Consider the following 20,510-nt stretch of genomic DNA (forward strand, 5'->3'; position numbering starts at 1 on the left):
CTGCTGAGCTTTAGACAAATAAAACACATCCAATCTTTTCTTCTTTCTCCAGATCCCATTCTGGTACAGCTGTATCGCCTATCCCCGTCCCTGATAAGACTGAAATCTGTAGGCAATTCCACCCTCATTCCAAACATGTATGCCATAATTGCAGTCAGAAGTATTTGCTATAGGTGCATTGCTCTTGTTGATGACCAAGAGGCCTGAATAGGATGGTTTCCTCTTCCTTCAAATAATATGTGCCTACTCCATCCTTATTCAACCATTTCTGCATGCAAGTCACTTTGCTCCTGACTTCTTCATAAAAGCATCATAGAATCATAGAATCATAGAGTTGGAAGAGACCACAAGGGCCATTGAGTCCAACCCCCTGCCAAGCAGGAAACACCATCAGAGCACTCCTGACATATGGTTGTCAAGCCTCTGCTTAAAGACCTCCAAAGAAGGAGACTCCACCACACTCCTTGGCAGCAAATTCCACTGTCAAACAGCTCTTACTGTCAGGAAGTTCTTCCTAATGTTTAGGTGGAATCTTCTTTCTTGTAGTTTGGATCCATTGCTCCGTGTCCGCTTCTCTGGAGCAGCAGAAAACAACCTTTATCTCTCCTCTATGTGACATCCTTTTATATATTGGAACATGGCTATCATATCACCCCTTAACCTCCTCTTCTCCAGGCTAAACATGCCCAGCTCCCTTAGCCGTTCCTCATAAGGCATCGTTTCCAGGCCTTTGACCATTTTGGTTGCCCTCCTCTGGACACGTTCCAGTTTGTCAGTGTCCTTCTTGAACTGTGGTGCCCAGAACTGGACACAGTACTCCAGGTGAGGTCTGATCAGAGCAGAATACAGTGGCACTATTACTTCCCTTGATCTAGATGCTATACTCCTATTGATGCAGCCCAGAATTGCATTGGCTTTTTTAGCTGCCGCGTCACACTGTTGGCTCATGTCAAGTTTGTGGTCAACCAAGACTTCTAGATCCTTTTCACATGTACTGCTCTCAAGCCAGGTGTCCCCCATGACTATCTGGGCTTCATATCTGCACATCTAGTATTCAGAGAGCTTGAATGGACTCTGTTCCTCATGAAAATCTTACAACATGGTAACATGGTATGGATTATGATTTTTTTTAATTTACTTTCAAGGTTCTAGAGGCCCCATGGGTAAACAAGGACTGCAAGGAAGAGGGGGAATACCTGCAGCTCCAGGCTTCAGAGGTGATCAAGGGAGAACAGGACTGCAGGGCCCAGGGGGCTTTGAAGGTAAATACTGGTCCTGGGTCTCCCCCCCCCCCCTTTTCGCTCATTTGAAAATAAATTTACATCAACTAATTATATGAGTTTTTAGCACAATTTTATGCATGTTTACTCAGACGTTATTCCCAGGTAAGTGGCACTGGATCGCAGCCTTGATTGTTAACCAAATCTGCAAAAAAAAATTGCATATGAGGGGGAAACAGTCATTCTAAAAATAAAAAGTTTACTTTGTTAGTAGTTGTGCAGCAGGGCATCATTTTGGAAGAGGCGTTCCACCTTCTCTCCTAAACAAAAGGGGCCCCATTTTCAGTTTATAGCTTTAGAAGTACCTGGATTTAAGAATAAATCCCAAACAAATGCATTTCAGTTTATCCTACAGTGCCTGGCTCACAGTTCCCATTCCTAACCATGGGGGCGCCCCTGTACCTCCCCGAAAAGGAAACACAAAGTGGTGAACCCCTTTGTTGTCAGCCTCATTTAGGGACAACTCCAGCATGGAAGACCACAATGCATGCAGTGAAGATCTTGTGCTTTGCAATAGAATTGGATAGGGTAACAGGGCAGAATGAAATCAAAATGTAATTTGTTGACATGGAGCTGTGGGAGATATAGCCCACCCCACCCCCCGCCAAAACTGCCACACTTCAGTTCAAAGTTCATAGAATCATAGAATCATAGAGTTGGAAGAGACCACAAGGGCCATCGAGTCCAACCCCCTGCCAAGCAGGAAACAAGTTGTGGCAAGAGTGTAAGAGTCATTCTGTTACTGTTCCCCACTTAAACTCTCGGCATATGGAAAACTTGCAAGATGATAAGAGCTACTGACATGAGAATATTCAGCCACACAGCACCCAGCCCTACAGGCCAAAAGGGTAGAAGAGGACTACATGATGTCAGGTGACACTGAGGAGGGTTTATATGCACATAAAGCAAACACTTTTATCATCGGATGTCAGAGCTGCTGTAAAAATGGCTTCAGCTTAGTAGCTGTGAACACCTAACCTCTTCTCCTGGATTATTCAGCACTGAGCAGATGGAGGTTCCTATGGAATTCTTTCCATAAGCAGTGAAACCTTTAAGTCAGTTTACCTCCTGCAACATTTAAGCTCCCTTTTCCTCTCCACAGGTGCAGCTGGTGACCCAGGTACTCCTGGGCTGCCAGGTATGCCCGGCCGCAGCATCAATATGGGATATCTTTTGGTGAAGCACAGCCAGGCGGATCAAGAGCCCATGTGTCCAGTGGGCATGAGCAAACTCTGGAGTGGATACAGCTTGCTCTACTTTGAAGGACAAGATAAGGCACACAATCAGGATCTAGGTATGCATTTATGAGCTGAGCATTCTTCACATGGTTTTGTAAAAACAAAAACAAACTGCATTTTTAAACCTAACCAATAATTTTCAGGCAACTGATAGAAATTACATATGTGGATGAAGAAAAGCTATTTTGAGATGTTAGGTACAAGCATAAATTTATCATACATAATACAGAGAGAGGAGAAAACCACAGATCTATCAGAAAGACTTGGCTTTTCTGTTCTATTCAGTTTAATAATTCGAGAAAGCAACATTCTTAGCACAAAGCCCAGTAGCATGTGTAAGTGCTTTCAACATGCCAGTAGTTTCAATCCCTTCTTAAATGGTATTATTAATAATGGTATTATTATTATTAAGTGGTATTATACTGTTTATACTGGTATAATGCTTCATTCTGGTTTTCAGTACGTTTTTATGACTTGTCCACACAATTTTTCTTGGACTAAAATAAAAATTCTTTCTTCTTAAAACAGCGGCAGATGTAATGGTTCAAGAAAGATGGGAGAAAAGAGAAAGGGCAACTATGTGGAATTCTTTTTTAGTCTGTGGTTTGCTGTTAGCTCTTCAACAGTCTTATCCCCAAAGAGGATCATCACCCTGTTTTCAAATAGCTAATTCCCTCCCCCCTTTGGGGTTTTGCACCAAGAGAAATGCAGTCAAGAGGGAGCATCATCACTAGCATTCTAGCAAAGCACACTCAACTGCTAATACATCAGGATGGCACAATTGCATGGATGTGTCATTACAGCACTGGCAGAAGTTGCTAACAGAAAGCCAATGCACCATTCAGAAGAGGGCAGAAATGAGGGGCAAATGGAAAGAGCTTGTCTGCATTTGTTGCTATTCTCATCCGCAGGTGCCATCTAATGGAGTGCAAATACGGATGTGCAACAGTCAGGCTGCAGAAACACTATGCATTCAAAGCACACCCTCTCCTTCAGTAATCCTGGGCATTGTAGTTCACAATGCAACAAATCCCAGCACCTTTAACAAACTACAGTTCCTAGGATTATTTGGGAGGGGTGCTTTGAATGTGTGGGGTGTACCTAACCTAATGGAATTGCACCAACACCTGGCATAGCAGAAATGATCTTACCAGAATCACTCATGACACTCTTACTTCTTTAGAATCCAGAGACCAGAAAAGTATCATTAAAATCATGTGGCCAAGAACTTTGAAGTCTTTAGATATGGACTCAGAATAAAGTATCCGGAATTAGAGCACCAGAAACCAGTAGCATCCATTAGATCATAGTGATTTCAGAAGTGGTGAATTGAAAAATGTACTCTTTGAAACTGGGGTTTTGCTTAGCAATTAAAGTATTATGAAGGGCCTCCCCCAGCCTCTTAAGGTTTATGTTGGCCTCTGTTCTAGTTGTAATGAACCTACCTGAGAGTTAAACTTTCAGAACAAATTACAGAGAGACACTAATGAAGGTTTTGGCTCTTCTGGAGAGAATCCAAGAGGTCCTGCAACTAATTAGAAACAAGTATTTTCTTGTTAGTATCTGCTCCAGAGCACGGAACATTTCAGAGCTAGTTATCTGACCAAACTCTAATTTATTACTTATTACTTACTATATTTATATGCCACCCTTCATCAGAAGATCTCAGAGCAGTTCACAAGATAAAAATGCAAGATAAAAGCACAAAAAATAGTTAAAACTCTAGCCAGGGTCCTTAAAAAATGCCTTTATTGAGCCGCGTTTCCAGCTGATGCCCACTGCAGTCTTGGTGACCACTATAACAAGATCCCACAGACAGACTTTGTATTTGTGGTCAACCTCAGGTGGAAGACATCACTCGTTATCTGTTAGTCTGCCCCTTACACAGAGACCCAAGAGATCACTTCCTGAAATCTTTGTTCACATAAGCAAGCAGGTACACCCTGGCAGAAGTGGTTCAGTTTCTTTTGAGAGACAGTAATAGCTTTGTAACACAGAGAGTGGCCCTCGTTTGTACTGGCGGGGGGAGGGGATCAGGAAAAAGGAGCTAGATAAAATTGCTATGTTGTTTTAGTGATTTTGAGGTTTAATTTTAAATCAAGCTAGATTTAAGCTTGTTGGTGTCTCTGGTATCTTCTCTCTTACATCATGGATGTTGGCTTATATTATGGATGTATGTTCAGGATTATTTTATTAATACTATTGTATGGGCTGTTGGGGGAGGTGTAGTACCTCTGCTGGGGACACATCATGCTCCTTCTGGGTTAGTTTGCCTACCTTTCATCCCCACCCTGCACTCAGCTCTCACCTGTGGCTCCTAGAAGCTGTCAGCATGGGACAGTGGCCACAATGCCAGGGAGATGCCTTTGCCTGGTCAGCTAAACCAGGTGAGGGGAGCTGATGCGTCTCAAACTCTCAGTGAGTTAGGGACTTCCCCTGCATTCAAAGACAGGCTCTGGTGGATTGAGCAGACAAGACCAATAGTTGGTCCAATAGTCAATAAAGCAGTTTCTGCACATGCTGTAGAGGAAAGTGAGGGGCAGGTGGGGCTTGTCAATCTGGGAAGGGAGCCCATCTAGGAGGACTACTCTGATACTAACCCTCTGCTGCCTTGTGGAATATCTTCGGGAGAAGAAAAGGCTAAAGAGTAAACCCTGCAAAAATCCAGAGTGGAGTCCCTAAGGCCATTGGATGGTGCCTTGTATGCAACTCCTTTAGCCAACCAAACATACTGCTCTGCTTTCCTTTGGACCCCATCAGTGAGGCCAAGGAGGGGGCTTGTCATCTGGGCAGCCCAGGACCTCTCCACACCCACTGCCCACGGTTGTTCCCAAGGGAGGTCACTTTGGTGCTGCCAATGCAGTGGTTTGACTTTACTCCCAGAGGTGCACTCCATTTTCTCTTGAGAGAGACCGATGCCAAAAACTATTGCTACAAGTTTGTCATGGCCTTTGGCTAGAACCATAAATGTATTATCTAAAACCAGAACTAATGAAGGTTTGTGTTTTACTTTTTCAGGTCTAGCTGGTTCATGTTTGACTCGATTCAGCACTATGCCTTTTCTTTACTGCAATCCTGGGGACGTCTGCTATTATGCAAGTCGCAATGATAAGTCTTATTGGCTCTCAACAACAGCCCCTCTTCCAATGATGCCTGTGCAAGAAGAAGAAATCCGGCCTTATATCAGCCGTTGCTCCGTCTGTGAAGCGCCGGCTGTTGCCATAGCCATTCACAGCCAAGATGTCACTATTCCACACTGTCCTGAAGGATGGCGCAGCTTGTGGATCGGCTATTCCTTCCTCATGGTATTTGCTTCTTTTCTTGATTGTGAAACAAAGATTTTAAAATATACCTCTATATCCTGCCTTCATGCATGCCTTCCCTTCCCACTTGACAGCCAACTAAGCTGTACAGTAAGTGCACTTTGGAAGTAGGCTCAGCAAGAAGCAGCTCTTCCAAGCAGGAACGAGAAGGGGCAGAAACATTCAGTGTTTGAGTGGAAGAAAGAGATTCTCACTCAGCCAGATGGGCGGGGTAGAAATAATAATAATAATAATAATAATAATAATAATAATACCAATAGCAATGTTAAAACCAAACTGGAAACCAAAAGTTGCTGAAGTGACCCCTGAGGCATCTAAAGATAACAATTTGATTGCCCCAGTTCTCTGCTTAGGTGATAAAAAATATTACTATAATTGAGAGTGCCTTTTGTGGAGTACATGGTAGAAAAGGATTTGTACTGAGCTGCTTTTCATGGCGTGGATCACAACCCACATATACAGGAATGTGACAAATGAATCATTTGTCAAAGTACTATAACTTACCTAAAATGCTAAGTATAGCTTGCGTCCAAGAAGATATCACGTTTAAATGATGTACATATATTCCAAGGGCTACAGTGAACTTCAGCTATAGAGTTATGATTTATCTTAGCATTTCCCAGATTTTGCTGATGCGGATATGCTGAAATCTGAACATCTCAATTTCTCCCTCAGTAACTTTTATGTGCATCTAAAATATAGGAGTTCCCCAGCCCCCTTTGATTCTTACTTTACTTGTTTAATTATTTTTATAACTCACCTCTTATGAAGTCAGTTCAGGAAGATATGTAAATATATAATAGCAGAAAGTAAACCATATAAAAATCAGAACAGCAGGATAAATCTGAATAAATTCCAATAAATACCAGAGAATAAAAACAGGAGCAGTACAATTCAATACCTGCACATGCCCAGAATTCTGCTATTGACGTATCCAAACACAGCTGGCTAGGGAGCAAAAACATCTGCAACTACATGCAAAGTTAAGGGAGCATTTACCGCTCCTGCCCCCCCCCCTTCAAATGGGGCGCAACCAGAGATGACCCATTTTTGGCACTGTGAGAAATCAAGGAGAGGTTCCCACATTCTGCAGGCAGAATCCAGGTGAACAGCAAAGCCCACTTTTGTTCTATTAGCAGGAAGTTGGGTGCCAAGAAGGAGTTCCAAGCAATGGAGGTTCCTTTGAAGATCTTCTTAGTTCCTCACAATTTATTTTTATTTATTTTTATTTTAGACAATTCTAGGAGTATATTTTTCCACCAGGCAGCAGAGAATTGAACTTTCAGCCCCCTTTGTCCCCAGTAGAAAAAAGTGCTGCCATCTTCAGTAAATGGAAAACACAGGAAAGGCATGCCTGGCTTCTTCTAGCACTGGACCAGCAGCCTTTTCACCCATCCCTGGATTCTGGCATCAGATCTCAGGAACCTGAAGAAGGGCCTCACCAGATCTTCTGTATTTGTGTGGGATACTCTGAAAGCCCTCTTTGGCTTGAGATCACAGTTAACACTGTTAACATCATTTCCTTGAATTGCACTCAGAAATGCACAGGATGACAGGGAAACTGCTTGAACGGGGGCAACGGGGGACTAGTGTTCCCCATGAGCTATGCCAGTCACCAGGTGACGTGATACGTTTTAAACGCATTTTCATAGCAAGAGGAAGGGCCAGATCTTACAGCTTTCTCACACTGATTCTCACAACGCTGAAGTAATAATTCTGTATATTAAGGGAAATTTATCTCAATACTTAATGAAGAAAGATCTTGCAACTACATCTCTTCCAGTTCCCACAGAGTAGTCTCAAGCAGATTTTTCAAGAAGCACTGGGAGGAATTTCCCTTGGTAAAGTGTATCTGCAAATATGTCCAGATACAATTTGCTTGTGCAGATGTGTCGCCCCCCCCCCTTTGTTGGTGGCCTTTATCGTTGTTTTATTCATTCAGTTGCAAGAGAGAGGATTGGACCTTGACCAGATGGGCTACCTACTGAGAGAATCTCTTAAATTTTTTCTGGATTGGGTTTCATTTTATCAGCTTTTATCCAGTCCATTATTGATTCTTGATTCAGCACTTCTACAATTTTACCTAATTCCAATTAAGAGGGTGGTGTCACCCCCCCTAAATATCTGTTCTCACTCAGCAGTTTCATATAGACGTTAGAAGCGTAGGAGACAAAAAAAGAGTCCTGTAGAACCAGTCACTCAAGTCAATGATGGTGCTAGTACAGATTACAGTGGTACCTCTGGTTAAGTACTTAATTCATTCCAGAGGTCCGTTCTTAACGTGAAACTCTCCTTAACCTGAAGTACCACTTTAGCTAATGGGGCCTCCCGCTGCCACCCCGCTGCTGAAGCACGATTTCTGTTCTTATCCTGAAGCAAAGTTCTTAACCCGAGGTACTATTGCTGGGTAAGTGGAGTCTGTAACTTGAAGCGTATGTAACCCGAGGTACCACTGTATATACTTCTCTTATCTTGTATTTGAGCCTCCTACCTGGTCTCTCCTAGCACACTGCAGCTGGTGCCGAAGGTGGTGGACAGTCACTCGTGTCTCCAGGTAGCTGTTTGGAAGACTTCCGAGCAACACCATTCATCGAATGCAACGGTGCTCAGGGAACCTGCCACTACTTTGCAAACAAATACAGTTTCTGGCTTACCACCATTGACAATCAATTTCAACACTCCCCTTCAGCAGATACACTCAAGGCTGGACTCATCCGAACACACATCAGCCGATGCCAAGTGTGTATGAAAAATTTGTAAAAAAAAAAAGTAAGTCATCTTGCAATGGCAAGGAACAAATCTTGTTGGTGCTTCTTTAACTTTGTTACCTCAAAAATTGAAATATCAGTTGATCACCATTTATCTGAAAGAACAAACCACTGCAATGGTTTACAACCAAGTTGGTTCTGCTTTCATTCCCATAATTTTCTAAGTAGTTTTTATTGTTGCAAAAAGGTTCTTTTCAGAGTTAATTTGCTGCCCACTAGGTCTGATTTTGGATGCGGGTGGTGCTGCGGTCTAAACCACAGAGCCTAGGACTTGCCGATCAGAAAGTCGGCAGTTTGAATCTTCGTTACGGGGTGAGCTGCAGTTGCTCGGTCTCTGCTCCTGCCAACCTAGCAGTTTGAAAACATGTCAAAGTGCAAGTAGATAAGTAGGTACCACTCTGGCGGGAAGGTAAACGGCGTTTCTGTGCGCTGCTCTGGTTTCGGTGTTCCGTTGAACCAGAAGCAGCTTAGTCATGCTGGCCACGTGACCCTGAAAAACTGTCTGTAGACAAACGCCGGCTCCCTTGGCCTGTAAAGCCAGATGAGCGCCGCAACCCCAAAGTCGTTCGTGACTGCACTTAACGGTCAGGGGTCCCTTTACCTTTACCTAGGTCTGATTTACAGCACTAAATGGGTTTTTATGCATTTTTACTGTATACTTAACCACTGAAAACAGCTCATAGTCATTGAATAGTAACCATACATTAAGATGGATGTGCAAACGTACATGGGAATCGGCTCAAAGAGCTGAAGTTTAAGTACCATTTTGGAACATAAAAATGATGAAAATAGAAGTTGCGCTCTGCCTCTGTAAGACTTTCATCTGTAAGACTTTGGCTTCAATTCAGCCAGAAGTTAGGCATGTTTCAGAGCCACCAACATCAATAGAACTTTAAACCTGCACCTACTTGTTGTATTTATGTTGCAACTTCATTTCAGGGCCAAAATTTTCCACCTAAATGCTTTTATTAAACAATATATTGCTTCATATGCATAATTGTCTCTATAGCTTACAGAACCTGCTTAAGTGTTGCTTTTGACAGGTAACACACCAAACTTTTTGACATCTTGGACCAAATGTGGGATTGTAGCCTGGCCTGAGCTCCTTTGGGAAGAATAACATATAAATTAAATAATTTAATTAAATAAATTATATGTTGTGCTCACTGAGCCCCAAAACGCAACCAACAGGTGCACTACACCAAGTGCAGAGTTTAGTTGTCTCTCAGTATTGCTGCAGGAAGTTAGATACCAGCAAGGCTTTCTTCAGCCATGCTACTGGACACCTAAGAAAATGTTCCCTTTATCACTGCTGTTCCCAGGTGACCATAAGGCTCAAGAAGGTGCCTTTGAGCTCCTTCCCTGGAGTCGATCAGGCTTCAATTCAAAACAACATGCTCTCTCCCATTGTACCCAAGAGGGACTTCTGAATACTCATGCTTAAGTTTCTGCTGCCAGTCTTTTCCTCCACTGCTCCCAGGTGCGAGCAGATGGAAGGAGGAAGCAAATTGTGCAAATGGCACAATTTTCTCCACCCAAGGAGAGTTAGGGCCTCTACAGAGATCCTGTTTTTTACACATTCATGACTGAGGCAGTTGTACACCATTCTGCTTTCAGTACTCTTCTGCTTTCAGTGCCTACAGAAGTTCCAGGGTGGACACATTGCTTCATTCTCAACAGGTGCATGTCCCACAGCTTTCTTCAGAAATCCTGTAGCTTTCCTTATTATATAGGTTTGGGCGTCTTAGACAGCAAGACTAAGAAAGCAGACTGATGCATAAGCAGTTCAGTACTAATTCACTAATAATATTGCATCAATATGTTGCAGAACACATATGCAAAAAACATTCATCTGGAGAGAGCTTAGAACGCACCACTTTCCACACGACTGTGTGATTCTAACAATGCAGTTCTGGTTCTGGGCAATTATTTGGCAAGACCTACAGGACAAATAGTGATCAATGAGTTTTGATTTTGTATAATGAATAAAAGATTGTATTTTAACATTGTATTTATTGTGTTTGGACTTATTGCAGTGTTTAAGCCCTAAATAATCTCATATGATGAAACAAACACACTAGGCTTGAGTTTAGCGAAAGAAAGGAAAGCATTTCAGCATGAAAGCCTAGCACTTCCAAACCCACCAAGCCACAGGGGTTTTACTACTGTTTTCACAATCTAGCCAATGAGCACGTTTAGCTTGTGTGTGTAAATATTGTTGTACACCATGCCAAACTCCAAGTGGTGCAAGATTCCAGGGGTTCCAGGCACTTACTCCAGGTTTGATTTCCTTTGAATGAGGGATGTTGGAAACTGGTGTCTTTATGATATATATGATTCAAGTAGGTAGCCGTGTTGGTCTGACGCAGTCGGGAGAAAAAAATGTCCAGTAGCACCTTAGAGACCAACTAAGTTTGTTCTGGGTATAAAAGCCTTTGTGTGCATGCACACTTAGTTGGTCTCTAAGGTGCTACTGGACAATTTTTTTAATGATACATGGTTTATCTACACATATATTCAACCTGAGCTTAAGCTGGAGGGGCTCACAGCCTTAACACTCCAAAAGATCTTGTTTCTCTCATAGTCGCAGCCATGGCTCTCTCTCTCCAGCCTCTGCCTGCTTCTAGCTCTCAGCTCTCTCATACACTGGCTTTTAGCTTTCCCACTACCAGCCAGGGGAGAGAATGGAGGCCAATTTGCCCTCAGGCACGTAGCAACTTCTTCTGTTATATTAACAATGGTACTTAGGGCTGGTTCACACTGCATGCTGAACCAAACCTTGGTTTAGCAAGGCAGTGTAAAGGTGACGCTTGCAGCCACTTTGCTCCTTCAAGGCTCCTACTTCAGCGCTCCCTTTTCTCACTGGCCGTGAGTTGCAGCCAAGAGCAAGGTTTTGTGGAGTGACCTGTGACTTTGCCGGCGGAGGGTTATGTCCTCTTGCTCCACCTGGTAGACAAGTAGACTTTACAGGAAATAGGCTGGCTCCCTTTCAGTCTCTGTTTTACTTCTGCCTCAAACAAACGTAGGTAGGTAGTAGGATCGATGTCCATTCCATGGTGCCAATTCAAGACAATACCATGGTCAATATCAAAAGCTGCAGGTGCTCCTAGCTTGTCTTGCTTGAATTCACATAGTGTTTTATATAGGAAACCACAGCATATCTGAGCAGTTCCATCGGAATGCCATCCCCAGTAACTCTAAAAAATACAAAACTTGTCTTACCGTATTTTTCTCTCTATAACACGCAGATTTTTTCTCCTAAAAAGGAAGGGGAAATGTCTGTGCGTGTTATTGAGCGAATGTGTGGTCCCTGGAGCCGAATGGCGCGAGTGGAGGCAAAAATCAAATTGTGTCTCGGAGAAGGGAAACCTGAAAAGAGGAAGCGGCTGCTTTCCTGCATTCTGCCTCAGGGTCTTACTGCCCACCCTCTCTGTTTTGTTGCTGTGTTTGCTCAAACGGAACAAAGAGCAGGGAAAGCCCCTCCCCTCCAGGCAAGCAGAGGGGAAAGCAGAGCGTCCTTCCTTCTAATTCCTCTCCATGCTCCGGAGGGAACAATGTTTGTGAAGGGAAGAGAGATTACAGGTTCAGCTTAAAATTCTGATTTGACTTCCTGCTTTTGTTTTTGAGGACACACAGCATTCAAATATGCTTTCTTCCATTTAAAAGGATGAAATCCTTAAACAGTGTTTTGCCTGTAAAATCATGCGATCTGGAAGATTACAGTGTCTGTACCTCTTAAGGGATGGCAAAGCTTAGGTTTCGCTGCTAAATAGTTCTTAATGCAGTTAAAATGCTTTCTTCTGTCAAGGCAATTAACAAAAATATATATCAGGCAGCCGGAAAACATGCAGGTGGGAGAGAGAGAGCGCGAGCTGGCTGGCTTGGGTGGGTGGGTGGGTGGGTGGGGGGAAACTTTTGCCTTCCTTTCCTCCCTCCTGTTATACCCTTCTCCTGCATTCTTAGCCAGCTGCTTCTCTGCACACCCCTCTCGTGCTCCTTGTCCCTTCTGTGTTTTTCCTTCCCTCCCCACTTAAATTGTGGTGAAAAAGCATGGATCCACATGGATCCTCAGGATCTTTGCATTGGGTCACCCCAAATTCACCATCAGATCACATAGCATGTCCATAGCTACAGCCTGCACCAAAAAAATCACGCACCCACTGTTGCCTGGGGCTGCAATGGTGCAAAAACGTGGTTAAAAAGCATGGGTCCACATGGATCCTCAGGATCTTTGCATTGGGTCAGCCCAAATTCACCATCAGAGCACATGTCTGTGGCCACAGCATGAAGCACAAAAATGATACATCCACTGTTTCATTCAGAATGTTTTTTCCCTTGTTTTCCTCCTCTAAAAACGATGTGCGTGTTATGGTCAGGTGCGTGTTATAGAGCGAAAAATACGGTATACAATTATAGGTGGGTAGAAATTCTCATGACCTGATAAAGATCCTAAACAAACTTGGGGGGTTCTTGGGTTTGAAATGTGACACATGGCGATAAAGGTTTTGTTAACCTTCCAGACTAAGATTACAGCTAGCTTTCTAAATTCTCATCGCTCTTGTACATTATGCTGACAGAAGTGTGCGGGACTTTTCCCTTCCAATTGTGGCTCCATCCTTACAGCTATGAGAATGAAGTGTGTGGGGTTAACCAGTTTGAATCAGGACGGCTACATATCCAAAGCACCCAACTCTACAATTTATGGTTCTAAGAAACTATTTTTTTCTGTTCCTGCACTCTATATATGCACATCAGTCTTTTCTAGTTAGTACTTGTTTAGCACTTGTACTAACTTGTTTCTAGTTAGTACAATTTAGCAATTTTTGTATGCAAAAATATTGGCACTACTAAAATGGACAGGACAGATGAATGTGAAAAACAGTAGACAGATGAATATAACATATTTAATGTGGATAAATCACACTCAGCTGAATATAGAAGTTTTAAATAATTGCTTTAAAGTCAAATTTTATGCCATTGTTTCAAACCTTCCCCAATTAAGTGTTTGCCTCTGTTAATCCATTCTATTAATCAAGTTCAGTTTCATAGATCTGTTATGCCAAAAAAGTAGTTGATCTGGTTCACCTTTATATTTTTTATATATCCTTCATTTGTTGTTTATTTGCAACAGCTGGATTGTATGTTTTTAGTTGTCTTGATATTATTTAAATCTACAGTTTGCAGTGACCCTTCAGTTTTCTGCTGCAAAATTACTGGTACTACCATCTCAAATACAGTTTCAAATACGTGGTCCACTTTATACCCTGTTTTTGCACTAGTTTCAAAACACATTTTTTCTGCTGCTGGAGCATTCTTCTCATCCAACATTTTGTATTTTAGGATCTTCTTATAAAGTGCTATGGCATCACTCATATGGACTTGTTTTTTCAACTTGGTAGAAATGAGACTGTTGATGGGCTGCTCGGGGGGCTGACGTTCACCTTCTGTTTCTGGCAAAAAGGCAAAAGCATCTGTGAGATCCACTTTGTTCCCAACAATAGCAAAGATGCAGTCTGCACTGGCAGTGTCTGTCAAGGCCAGGAACCGATCCTCAAGTTCCAAGATGCTCTGCCAGTTGGTTACATCGTAAGTGAGGATAACAGCTGCTGCTCCTCTGCAGTACATAGATCCAAGTCCATGAAATTGTTCTCGACCTAGAAGACAGAAAATAACATGGATGTATGAAGCACAACTTCATTCAGTCTATATTCAATTATATAACAAACAAGCAAACAGATTCTCCAGCAGCATCACAGAAGTATGTGGTATGAGAGACAGGTCTGCCTTGGCCACCCTCTCTCTCCTAGTGAGTCTTCCCCAATTCTTCTTGCTCTGCTGCTCAGTCACAGAGTTTCTGGGCTTCTTGTCCCCTTTAACCTCTTTCTTTCCAGTTAGGGAACAATATCTCTCTCACTTGCTCAGCAGAGGACCTTGGATGATTTTAAACTGAGTTGAACTTGCCACCCCAACATGACATCCATATCCTCTCCAGAGCTTTGGCATAAATGGACAGAAGACAGAAATGTAAGGTGTTATCTGACAATACTGAGCAGTCTCTTAGCTCACTATGCCATGATGACCCCCCTCCAAAACATCTTTGGGCCTTTTTTTTTTTTTAAATGATATTTATTGAGAATTTTAAAGTTACAAAAAAAGAAGAAGGAAAAAACAAGAGAAAGAAAGAAAGAAAGAAAAAGGTAGATAAAAGTAACAATTAAACAATACAAATCAATAAAAACCAAAGTCAAAAAGAAAAAACAAAACACACAAAGCATCAAAATCAAAAAGCAAAAATAAACAAAAAAATTAAAAACAAATCCAATATTCCCAAATCCTTAACTTTCATTAACTTATTTCATCAACCTCCTCACACCTCCCTTTTTTGTATTCTAGTTGTTAATTACCTCAGCAAATCCTTTCCATCTTTCACAATATTCTGTCATTAAATTACCTTAATCTATTTTAACCTTATCTTACCATAAAAAACCCTAAAACGTAAAACTTAAATCTTATTTATACCAAATTCTTTTAACCATAACATATTCTTACATAATTCTTTTTAACATTTCTGCTAAAGCCAAATAATTTCATTCCAACATTTTTCTAATACTCATTAATTTTACGATACTTTTCTAAATAAATTTTTAAAACTTTCTTCCAATCTTCATCCATCGTCTCTTCTTCCTGGTCTCGGGTTTTGTCAGTCCTTTCTATCCCATCCATCTAGTCCATCAACCTGGTGACCTTATATCCGAGGCTCTTAAGTCTTTTCCATGTCCCTTCCGCAGGTCTTCTTCATGTTTATACCTGTACTTTACTTTGTCTTCTGCTCCTTTCACTCGGGAAGACTCCAGCTTGACAATATTTCTGTCCCTTCTCGACAAGTCAGCCCCTTTTCCATAGTCAACACTGAAATCCATGTGGTATTTAAAGGCATGTTTCAAAGTCCCTCCAAAGTTAAGGGCCCCCACAACTCCGAACTCCCCCTGGCCCAAAGCCAGACTTGAGAGGTCAAAACATCCCTGCATAGGGGGATCCATCCAGCCCCCCATCTCCAAGCCAAACAGAACTCCATCTCTCCAAATCTGACTTTTTCCAGGTTCATTCGTCAAATCCACCGACTCATGTTCCTGCTGGGCCACAGCTCCCTCCATCTCTGCCACCCGAGGTCCAGCAACAACCTCCTCCCTCATCTGATCTGTCAAAGCACATTCCTGGATTAATTCCTGAGTGGGTTCTATATAAGTACCCACTGCCTGTCCAAAATTTCCGATCGCAACAGTCATCAAATCCATCTTCTCATGTAACCGTTCCAATAAAGCACTTGTCTTGCAAAAGGCAAGCACCAAAGCCTCTGAGCACATTCTTGTTCAAGGTCGAAGTCTGGTCCCATGATCTTTAATCTCTACAGCTGCAAAGCTCCCCAGTTCGACTCTAATAACAGTTTCACAAGCTCCCTCTAGGGGAAACAATTTCTATTTGTATCCATCTTTTTTTTTTTTTTTAAAGCAGATCTAGCAACAAAGTTTTCGTTTTTCGGATATTTTGTTCCTTTTAAATGCGAAAGGGAACAATGGAATCAATATGTTTCTCTTCTTATGACTATCTGTCAAAAACGCTTGTCCATAGTCAATGAACTTCCCCAAAACGTCTGTCCTGACACCCCGCTCCCAGGTTCAAGACGGTGGAAATTTACCTTTCTTTACTCTCTCTTCTGCAGGTTTAAACAGTCTAAAGAAGGTTCCCCCCTCTTCTCCTGCTTCCAAGGGGGGTTCAGTAATTTTAAATGATGAAAATTTAATCCTTTACAAACGACTTTCTAAACTCTAGCTTGCCGTGTCTTTGCTTCACTCTATCTACAAAAGCAGAAGGCGGACTTCCTGTTTAGACCTTGCCGCTTTCGGTGCCTAATTAAGAAATTTCATAGTCCAATTTTCCGTTCTACTCACGGGCAGTTGTTTAAAATCCAATTGTCCACAGGAAAAAGTCAGCACTCTCCGGCAACAGCAATGCGGCTTCACTCTGTGAAAGAAGCAGTCGATTCAAAGCACCATGCCACTCACCCCACGTCGCTCCGGATCCCCAAAACAGGGTTTCCCCGCGAGTGGGGGGGCGCAAAGGTGCCAGCCGAATCCCACGTCCACAGGCTTCTCCCGCCTGTGGTTTTTGATGGGTCTCCGCCTCGCCGTGGCGGTTCAGACCCTGTTTTCCACGGAGCGGATTCCTCCCGATCGGAGGAAATCCGCCATTGCCAGAGGCGCCAACCCGGAAGTCACATCTTTGGGCCTTCAACAGCCTTTAACTCTTGAACAACATATTGTTACATGCCACCCCAATCCACACAGCAGGGTGAGATTCCAGGGGTTCCAGGTACTTTTGGAAATGAGGCACAGTGGAGACTGGTGTCTTTATGATCTATGGTCTATTTACACAGATATACCACCTGAGTCAAGGGACACAGGTGGCACTGTGGGTTAAACCACAGAGCCTAGGGCTTGCTGATTGCAAGGTCAGCGGTTTGAATCCCTGGGACGGGATGAACTCCCATTGTTCGGTCCCTGCTCCTGCCAACCTAGCAGTTCAAAAGCACGTCAAAGTGCAAGTAGATAAATAGGTACCACTCTGGTGGGAAGGTAAACGGTGTTTCCGTGCGCTGCTCTGGTTCGCCATGCTGGCCACATGACCCAGAAGCTGTATTCCGGCTCCCTTGGCCAATAAAGTGAGATGAGCGCTGCAACCCCAGAGTCGGCCATGACTGGACCTAATGGTCAGGGGTCCCTTTACCTTTACCTTACCTTTACCTTACCACCTGAGTCTACATGGAGGGGCTCCAGCATTCATCCCCCCAGGAGGTTCTGCCTTCTCCCATAGCTCCAGCACCTTTGAACTTTAAGCAGACCTCAAACATGGCTCTCAAACTTGGCTCCTGGCTCTCTCCAGTTTGCTGCTTCCTATCTCCGTGGCATAACACCTACCTGAACTCTAACCTAAAACACTGGCATTGTCTTTTAAACTAACTCTCCGTTGAAGTAAGAATCCCTTGATCCTTTGTATTAATGCAGGACTATGCTATCCTCTCAAAAGAAAACGAGCTTGACTTAATTAACTTCTAGCACTATTAACAATTCCCTTGGTTTAGGGACTTCCGGGTTGGCGCCATCGCCGAATGGCGGACTCCCTCCGAGCTCCGGAGGGAGCCTGCTCGGCAGGGGCTGGGTCCTACCGCACCGGCGATGCGGGGACCCTTAAAAACCACGGCCACGGGGGCCGTGGACATGGGTGACTCGGCTTGCACCATTAGCGCCCTCCCGACTCGTGAAGGAGCCTTTTTAAAGGCTTCGGATCGGGTGCCGGGGAGTGGCGTGGTGCTTTGAGTCTTCTGCTTTCCCTGCCGAGCGCAGCCGCATGCCATTCGACGGAGAGCGCTGACTTCTTCCATTGAAAATTTGGACTATTAACAACAACCCGTGAGTAATTGGGAAACCGGGTTCAAAATTTCGGATTTGGCACGAGCGGGGGCGATTTAAAAAGGAAGTCAATCCCCCCCCCCCCCGATTGTAAGCATTCCAAAACAAGGACTGGGTAACCAAGGTCCAAAGGGAAGTATACTTCTGATAAAAATCATTAATTTCACAATGGGAAATTATAAGAACTGTGCTGGAGGAGAAGAGTGGAGGGTGAGAAGAAAAATGCAACCCCCCCCCCGGGAACCGGGGCGATTCGCGGAGCCTGGTGAAGAGAGACGGAGACTTTGACAGCTGTCAAAGTAGCTGTCAAAGCTGGAGAATATAAAGAGGACTTTGTTTATGAGGACTTTGCTGGTTAATTTTGTTACAATTTGCTATAATATGGATATAAACTGTTGGAAAATAAGCAACAATTTGACTTTTGGATTAGAGGATACAAAGTTATTACAATCCCCCTAGAGGGGTTTCGGGACATTACAAGAACGGTCGTAAGTGGAAAAATACTCTGGGATTCGCACAGGACTTGTTATCTTCTGGGAAAGCTGCAAAACTGAAATAGTATTTTGTCTACAGAGGTATTTACATTAAAGGAGACAATAGAATTTTCTATTGAAGAAAGGAAGGGACTGGACGTAAGTTTTTGTTCTTGAATAACAAACCTCTGTAGAGATACCAGATTTCTGAATTAGAAAGTTTTAGCAGCTGAACAGGACAAGAAACCTGAGAAAGTGAGGAATAAGAAGAACAAAGGACTGATTACGACACGGAAAGAACAACGGGAGGAGTGGCAAAGATCAAGGAAATTAAAGGCTTTTGTTAGATTGGACACTTGAAGTTAAATATTATTAAAATTAATAAATTAAAAGAAAACCGGCAAGATGGAATCGGGGAGAAATTTGGTCATGAATTGAGATTTCCAAGCTGACAATGTATAGACTGATGGACATGGGGAATTCAAACCGGGGAAGGGGGGGGGAGATTTGGAATCCAAAGGCTGTGTAACCATCTTTTGAATTTTTCTATATCTCATATTTTCTATTTCTTTGTATAATTTATGCATGTCATTTTATTTTGATTGGATGTGATTAAAAAAAAAAAGGGAACTCGTGGAAGGAACTGGGGTGGATCTTGGGGAAAATCTTTTTTCTTTTTTTGTTAATGATGTGGGACGGTGGTAAGATTTGTACAATTCAATTTGGATAGTGGGTTAAACAAATTAAGTTTCAAATTGGGAGTAAGAGCTTGTAGAACCAAATTAAGGAAAGGGGAATACAGTCGGGGGGGGGAGGGGGGGAGTCCCAAAAAGTAGGCAATGAAAGTAAGGTTTTTAAATATCTTTTTTTTTTTCTTTCTTTCTTTCTTTTCTTTGTATTTCTATATTTTTGGAAACTTTAATAAATATGATTTAAAAAAAAAAAAAACAATTCCCTTGGTTTAAAGAGGTGTCTGACATACAGCTTAATAATGAATTAGATTCTGATATGTGGAAGTCCGACACACAGTTTTAACTCAATTTTAATTCAATTCTAAGACTAACTTGATCTGGATTTTAGAGTGTCTTGCACTTACAAACTCATAACAAACTCCTGGGCTAGGAGAGAGCAGGTTTGCTACCAGATTTTAATCTGGTAGCAATCTTGTTCTCCAGAAGATTGTCCCACAACCTTTGGAACTATTCCTGCCATTCACTACGGAGACAGGAGCACCTTGCAGGAATTTCTCTAATTCAGAGGGGCTCCCTCCTTCACTCCCCTGTAGGAGTGGGTAAAACATGTCCCCAACTGTGTGTCAAACCCCTCGGAGTCTTGGCAGGCTGCAATGGGGGTCTCAAACTCCACCCACCACTTTCTCCATGCCAAGGACTGCTAGATGCTGCTGCTCATCAGAATTTTCCCACAACTGAAAGGATCTTTGGAAAATATTTCACTGCCAAAGCTCAGCCCTAATCTGTTTATATAAAAGCATCTCCACAGCATGATAATTTTATACATTTTATTCACTTCCTGTCCGTCAAACAAGACCCCTCCACTATTGTAACATTTCTTCATAGGAGAATTTCACTAGTCCCTTAATAATTTTGCCTGCCCAAAAACACTTAAACTGATCAATATAAGATACTAAAATAAAGGTGTTGACAATTCATAATTCAATGGACCTCAAAATCATTTCATGGAATGTTAACGGCTTAAACAATAAGACTAAAAGAAAAAAGGTGGAACAGTTATGTAAGGATTTCAGGGGGTTACTCAAGAGCAATCAGGCAAATGCCTCCCTGGTCAGCTGTAAAGCCTCGTTATTGGTGCCAAAAAACCTTCACCATGCAGAGCGCCACTATTCCGTGGCTCGCTCATTCACTGGCAGAATCTGTGAGTGGGCGGTCCTTAAACCTTCCCCAGCAGAGTAGTTTCTTGACACCCAATCTGTGCCTCCCCTC

At 42.8% G+C, this 20,510-nt stretch overlaps 2 protein-coding genes across 2 annotated transcripts in view; one reads left to right on the forward strand and one right to left on the reverse strand.

The window, feature by feature from the left end:
* The window catches only part of COL4A2 (collagen type IV alpha 2 chain), a 191,437-nt gene extending 180,817 nt beyond the window's left edge, over positions 1-10,620 (forward strand). Inside the window, exons 45-48 of the mRNA XM_080997344.1 lie at positions 1,146-1,262; positions 2,383-2,574; positions 5,537-5,823; positions 8,347-10,620. Coding sequence (XP_080853470.1) covers positions 1,146-1,262; positions 2,383-2,574; positions 5,537-5,823; positions 8,347-8,601 — 851 coding nt within the window. The 3' untranslated portion in view covers positions 8,602-10,620. The remainder of the gene's footprint in view (positions 1-1,145; positions 1,263-2,382; positions 2,575-5,536; positions 5,824-8,346) is intronic.
* A 2,879-nt stretch (positions 10,621-13,499) lies between these two features.
* Positions 13,500-20,510, reverse strand: part of RAB20 (RAB20, member RAS oncogene family) — a 37,051-nt gene continuing 30,040 nt past the window's right edge. The window contains exon 2 of the mRNA XM_080997498.1: positions 13,500-14,263. Within this exon, the coding sequence (XP_080853624.1) occupies positions 13,728-14,263 (536 nt within the window). The 3' untranslated portion in view covers positions 13,500-13,727. The remainder of the gene's footprint in view (positions 14,264-20,510) is intronic.

The sequence above is a fragment of the Podarcis pityusensis genome (genome assembly GCF_964106645.2).
Source record: "Podarcis pityusensis genome assembly, chromosome: 3".
Lineage (NCBI taxonomy): Eukaryota > Metazoa > Chordata > Lepidosauria > Squamata > Lacertidae > Podarcis > Podarcis pityusensis.